The 6,759-nt window shown below is 49.0% G+C and overlaps 1 protein-coding gene across 1 annotated transcript in view; it reads right to left on the bottom strand.

Annotated features, from left to right (window-relative positions):
- The window catches only part of LOC138366432 (mucin-2-like), a 14,236-nt gene extending 11,291 nt beyond the window's left edge, over positions 1-2,945 (bottom strand). The window contains exons 1-2 of the mRNA XM_069327479.1: positions 2,863-2,945; positions 648-2,237 (exon numbers count right to left, since the gene is read on the bottom strand). Coding sequence (XP_069183580.1) covers positions 648-2,237; positions 2,863-2,945 — 1,673 coding nt within the window. The remainder of the gene's footprint in view (positions 1-647; positions 2,238-2,862) is intronic.
- Between the last annotated feature and the right edge of the window lie 3,814 nt (positions 2,946-6,759).

The raw sequence follows: 6,759 nt of genomic DNA, 5'->3' as shown, positions 1-6,759 counted from the left end.
GGAGAGAAGGAGTGGGAGAGGGAGAGGGAGAGAAGGAGTGGCAGAGGGAGAGGGAGAGAAGGAGTGGGAGAGGGAGAGGGAGAGAAGGAGTTGCAGAGGGAGAGGGAGAGAAGGAGTGGCAGAGGGAGAGGGAGAGAAGGAGTGGCAGAGGGAGAGGGAGAGAAGGAGTGGGAGAGGGAGAGGGAGAGAAGGAGTGGCAGAGGGAGAGAAGGAGTGGGAGAGGGAGAGGGAGAGAAGGAGTGGCAGAGGGAGAGGGAGAGAAGGAGTGGGAGAGGGAGAGGGAGAGAAGGAGTGGCAGAGGGAGAGGGAGAGAAGGAGTGGCAGAGGGAGAGGGAGAGAAGGAGTGGGAGAGGGAGAGGGAGAGAAGGAGTGGGAGAGGGAGAGGGAGAGAAGGAGTGGCAGAGGGAGAGGGAGAGAAGGAGTGGCAGAGGGAGAGGGAGAGAAGGAGTGGCAGAGGGAGAGGGAGAGAAGGAGTGGCAGAAGGAGTGGGAGAGGGAGAGGGAGAGAAGGAGTGGCAGAGGGAGAGGGAGAGAAGGAGTGGCAGAGGGAGAGGGAGAGAAGGAGTGGCAGAGGGAGAGGGAGAGAAGGAGAAAGCAAGGGAAGGAGAGACAATGCCTTGGTTGGGGGTGTTAATGGCTACTGCTGACGGGTCATTTATTAGTAAGAAATGATGGTTGATGGTTGGTTGTGAAGGTTGTTGGTTGAGAGGGTTGTTGGTTGTGAAGGTTGTTGGTTGAGAGGGTTGTTGGTTGTGAAGGTTGTTGGTTGAGAGGGTTGTTGGTTGAGAGGGTTGTTGGTTGTGAAGGTTGTTGGTTGAGAGGGTTGTTGGTTGTGAAGGTTGTTGGTTGAGAGGGTTGTTGGTTGTGAAGGTTGTTGGTTGAGAGGGTTGTTGGTTGTGAAGGTTGTTGGTTGAGAAGGTTGTTGGTTGAGAAGGTTGTTGGTTGAGAGGGTTGTTGGTTGAGAGGGTTGTTGGTTGTGAAGGTTGTTGGTTGTGAAGGTTGTTGGTTGAGAAGGTTGTTGGTTGAGAGGGTTGTTGGTTGAGAAGGTTGTTGGTTGAGAGAGTTGTTGGTTGAGAAGGTTGTTGGTTGAGAGGGTTGTTGGTTGTGAAGGTTGTTGGTTGTGAAGGTTGTTGGTTGAGAAGGTTGTTGGTTGAGAGGGTTGTTGGTTGAGAAGGTTGTTGGTTGAGAGGGTTGTTGGTTGTGAAGGTTGTTGGTTGTGAAGGTTGTTGGTTGAGAAGGTTGTTGGTTGAGAGGGTTGTTGGTTGAGAAGGTTGTTGGTTGAGAGAGTTGTTGGTTGAGAAGGTTGTTGGTTGAGAAGGTTGTTGGTTGAGAGAGTTGTTGGTTGAGAAGGTTGTTGGTTGAGAGGGTTGTTGGTTGTGAAGGTTGTTGGTTGTGAAGGTTGTTGGTTGTGAAGGTTGTTGGTTGAGAAGGTTGTTGGTTGAGAAGGTTGTTGGTTGAGAGGGTTGTTGGTTGTGAAGGTTGTTGGTTGAGAAGGTTGTTGGTTGAGAAGGTTGTTGGTTGAGAGGGTTGTTGGTTGTGAAGGTTGTTGGTTGAGAAGGTTGTTGGTTGAGAGGGTTGTTGGTTGAGAGGGTTGTTGGTTGTGAAGGTTGTTGGTTGTGAAGGTTGTTGGTTGAGAGGGTTGTTGGTTGAGAGGGTTGTTGGTTGAGAGGGTTGTTGGTTGAGAAGGTTGTTGGTTGAGAAGGTTGTTGGTTGAGAAGGTTGTTGGTTGAGAAGGTTGTTGGTTGAGAAGGTTGTTGGTTGTGAAGGTTGTTGGTTGTGAAGGTTGTTGGTTGTGAAGGTTGTTGGTTGAGAGGGTTGTTGGTTGAGAAGGTTGTTGGTTGAGAAGGTTGTTGGTTGAGAAGGTTGTTGGTTGAGAGGGTTGTTGGTTGAGAGGGTTGTTGGTTGTGAAGGTTGTTGGTTGAGAGGGTTGTTGGTTGTGAAGGTTGTTGGTTGAGAGGGTTGTTGGTTGTGAAGGTTGTTGGTTGAGAGGGTTGTTGGTTGAGAGGGTTGTTGGTTGTGAAGGTTGTTGGTTGAGAGGGTTGTTGGTTGTGAAGGTTGTTGGTTGAGAGGGTTGTTGGTTGTGAAGGTTGTTGGTTGAGAAGGTTGTTGGTTGAGAAGGTTGTTGGTTGAGAGGGTTGTTGGTTGTGAAGGTTGTTGGTTGAGAAGGTTGTTGGTTGAGAAGGTTGTTGGTTGAGAGGGTTGTTGGTTGTGAGACAAATTTTTAACTCTCTGACCTCCCTAAAAGAAGGAACGAACTAGGCACTGTGAAATTGTCGTTTTCTTCTTTGGGTAATGTACTGTATCTATTCTGTGTTCCCTAACTGTCTCAGTTTTCAGAGTGATCCAACAGGAATGGGGCTGCTTTCATCAAGCTGTTGAATGGAAAAATCTCCATTTACTACTTGGTAAAAAGAATATGTATAAATGCAGCAGCTCTGACCAGTTACAAATTAGTTCAGCACATCTTTTTATTCTGGTAACTTGTCACATATGAATTATATTAAACAATGACAAGGTTATGTAATGATATGACTTTATCTAGTGCAAATGTATACTTTAATTTTAGTGGCAAGTAATTTTCTTACTGAGGTGAGCTTGTAAGTTCATGGTAGTAACCGCACCCGCAATATAATGGGGGTTAGTGGCACAAAAAGACATTGGATCCTATCTCTATTTACTACACCACCAACCTCCCATTATTTTGTTAGGATGCAGATACGGAGCTGTGTCTCATTGTACTAAGACTTTAGCCCTCTTGTTGGGGTAGAGTATGTAGTGATGTTCACTACTGATGTTGGAATGTTGGTGATGACTTTGTTGGGTTCTAGTCTAAGGCTTCAGGTGTTACTCACAATCCACTCACAGTTTATGGTAAGAAATACTACCATAATTTGGTAGTTCATACCATGTTTCATTAAAATAGAGTGTCTTAATGTTTATACACATTTATGTACAGTAACACCACCGTCCAGGTCTTTGTGTGGCGGCAGAGTTTTGTATACACAAGTGTGGCGGCGCTGATGTGGCGTCGGTGTGTCCACACAATCCTCTCACTGTGTCAAGACACACTTATAATACTTTATTCCGCATGTCTTGCTTGTTATTCACGCTGTATGTGCAGTTGACACCACCATCCAGGTCCACGGATGTTAAACGGCTGCAGTTAAGCAGCTTGGAGAGTCCTGGTGTGTGAAGCGGAGTAATGTTTACTTGAGTGTGGGAGGGAGGCGTCGCAGCTGTGGCGTTGTCTACACACTCTTTTCACTGTGGCACGACCCTTTTACCACTTAAATAGAGTGTCCTGCTTTGTATGCACGTTGTACGTGCAGTTGACACCACCATTCAGGTCCACGGATATTAATCGGCTGTAAATAAAACAGCTTGAACTTCCTGGAATATCCTCATGGTGCAGGAGCAATGTTTACCCTTGTGTGGGAGGGTGTGAGGCGCGCAGCTGTGGAGCTGCCCACACACTCCTCTCTCACTATTTCTTGCAAGACATCCACTCAAAACACTTTTAATAGAGTGTTTTGCTGTTTATGTACATTTTACGTGCAGTTTACACCACCAATCAGGTCAACACGTGTTAAACGGCTGCAAATAAAGCAGCTTGAACATCGTGGAGTGTTGTTGTTGATTTAGGGGGCGACGACGATCTTGGGATCGGATGCGCCCCAGCATACCCATGAAGGATAAAACACTAAGCTCAGAAAGGAAACTAATATGCCTCGCAGCAAATAAACGCACAAACAGGCAGATGATTGGAGAGCCCCAAGTGACCCGCAGAGTGACAAGCACCGGCCCCGCCCCACACACAGAACACTGGGTAGCAAAACCAAAACATGGCCCCAACTAAAATGCCAAGGTCATTTAGTGCCCTCCAGCAGAGTAGAAGCCAGCGCCCACCACGTCTCAGGGCACACCAGGAGCCCACCAAGACCCATCAACCCCCGGCACCTGATGACCAAGCAGGTGCCAGACACTGTCACCCCGCTGGGAGAACTAGCCAGAAAACATTAAAAATCTATCAACAATATTGGGACCCAAGCTAATATGTGCGCCAGGCGCCGTACAAATGGGACCGTCTAATAAGGATGACATACGGCAGTATCAAATCCAAAATGAGAAAAACAGAACTTAATCTGGTGGCTCCCAGATGGAGAAGGTGTCCAGACGTCCACTAGCCAAAAAGGTTGAACCAGGACCCATCGTGAAGTGTTGTTGTTGTTCTTGATTTAGGGGCAATGCCTATCGTGGGATCAGATGTGCCCCGGCGTACCTGCAAAGGGTTAATTGCGAAGCCCGGAAAGGCGAAACGCCAAGACGAATTCCGAAACGAGTGACGCCAATCACTGGAAACTAATATGCCTCGCAGCAAACAAATGCAGACAGGCAGATGATTGGGGAGCCCCAGGAGTCCCTCAGGGGACAAGCACCGGCCCCGCCCCACACAGAGAACACTTAGTAGCAAAACCATAAACTCGGCCTCCAACGAAAACGCAAAAGTCTCCCTGTGTCGTCCCCTCCCCCCTCCGGCAGAGCAGACGTTAGCCGCCCACCACGGCCGAGGGCACACCAGGAGCCCACCAACTCCCGGCACCTCTCGGCCAAGCCGGCGCCGGACACCGTCACCCCGCCGGGAGAACCAGCCAGAACACGTAAAAAAAAGTATCAACAATCCCGTAACCCAAGGCAATATGTGCGCCAGGCGTCGTACAATCGGAACGTTGAATTGGGACGCCAAACGGCAGTAGCAAACCCAAAACGCGAAAACAGAACGTGATCAGGCGGCTCCCAGGCGGAGGAGGTGTCCAGACGTCCCCTCGTCAAGGATGAGCCAAGAGTCCCATCGTGGAGTGTGTCGTCATGGCTATCTTGAGGTTATCTTGGGATGATTTCAGGGTTTCGCGTCCCCGCGGCCCGGTCCCCGACCAGACCTCCTTTTTTGTTACCCCCTCCCCCCCAGGAAGCAGCCCGTAACAGCTGACTAACTCCCAGGTACCTATTTACTGCTAGGTAACAGGGGCATCAGGGTGAAAGAAACATTTTGCCAATTTGTCTCCGCCTCCACCGGGGATTGAACCCGGAACCTCAGGACTACGAATCCGAAGCGCTGTCCATTCAGCTGTCAGGCGCCCCTGTGGGTTGTTGTTGTTGTTGATTTAGGGGCGACGACGATCGTGGGATCGGATGCACCCCGGCGTACCCGTTAAGGGTGAATCGTCAAGCCAGGAAAGGTGATACGCCAAACCAAATCGCAAAACGAGTGACGCCAATCACTAGAAACTAATATGCCATACGGCAAATAAACGCTCAGTCAGACAGATGATTGGGGAGCCCCAGGAGTCCCTCAGGGCGACAAGCACCGGCCCCGCCCCACACAGAGAACACCAGGTAGCAAAACCAAAACTCGGCCCCCAACTAAAACGCAAAAAGTCAGCCAGTGTCCCCCGGCAGAGCAGAAGTCGGCCGCCCACTACGACTGAGGGCCCACCAGGAGCCCACCAAGACCCACCAACCCCCGCACCTCTCGGCCAGGCCGGCCCCCGAACACCGTCACCTCGCCGGGAGAACCAGCCAGAACACGTCAAAAATTTTTTTATCAACAATCCCGTGACTCAAGGCGATATGTGCGCCAGGCGTCCTACAATCGGGCCGTTGAAAAGGGATGCCAAACGGCAGTAGCAAAGTCAAAACGCGAAAACAGGACGTGATCCAGCGGCTCCCAGGCGGAGGAGGTGTCCAGACGTCCGCTCCGCGTCAAGGTTGAACCAGGCGCCCCTGTGGGTGGGTATGTTGCGGAGGAGTATTGTTTACTACTGTTGTACCAGTGTCTGGACACTGATGCGATCCACCCCAAGGTGGGTGTCGTTGCCCTGCTTCTTTTAATGATCCATTTATACAAACGTTAACCTAATGTAAGTGGCTAAACCATTAATTTATTGGTATATGCTTATATTTTAGAGTATTACCATGATTCTATAAATAGCTATGCCTGGTCCATGTGCTTTCATAGACCCTGATACTCAGACATGTTATTTTATAAGTTTGGTGGAAAATTTGCCACAACGTTTTGAAACCGTAGGAGAACTTCTTGCTCTCCTAACCTACCACAGGACCCTTAACTTGCTGTTTTGGAAAAAAAATCCAGATTATATTTTCAATTAATTTCACATTCAAGTTACAGCCTTTTTAAGCTGTAGCGCATACGAGTGAAAAGCGACGTTATTTGTTAGAGGACCAGTTGTACAGGTGACACACTGCCAAAGTTAGAGGACCAGTTGTACAGGTGACACACTGCCAAAGTTAGAGGACCAGTTGTACAGGTGACACACTGCCAAAGTTAGAGGACCAGTTGTACAGGTGACACACTGCCAAAGTGTATTTAAAACACCACCATCCCCCCCCCCAACCAACCATGCCACAAAAGCTTACTAAACCGGTCCCAACGTGTCCACCCGACCTGACAAAAGAGTCCCAACTTACCCGCAAACTGACATAAAAGTCCCAACATACCCACAAGCTAACATAAAAGCCTCAACATACCCACAAGCTGACATAAAAGCCTCAACATACCCACAAGCTAACATAAAAGCCCCAACATACCCACAAGCTAACATAAAAGCCACAACATACCCACAAGCTGACATAAAAGCCCCAACATACCCACAAGTTAACATAAAAGCCTCAACATACCCACAAGCTGACATAAAAGCCTCAACATACCCACAAGCTAACATAAAAGCCCCAACATACCCAC

The sequence above is a fragment of the Procambarus clarkii genome, chromosome 19 (genome assembly GCF_040958095.1).
Source record: "Procambarus clarkii isolate CNS0578487 chromosome 19, FALCON_Pclarkii_2.0, whole genome shotgun sequence".
NCBI classification, from domain to species: domain Eukaryota; kingdom Metazoa; phylum Arthropoda; class Malacostraca; order Decapoda; family Cambaridae; genus Procambarus; species Procambarus clarkii.
The sequence above is the reverse complement of the archived record's forward strand: the minus strand, read 5'-3'. Positions and strand labels throughout refer to the sequence as shown.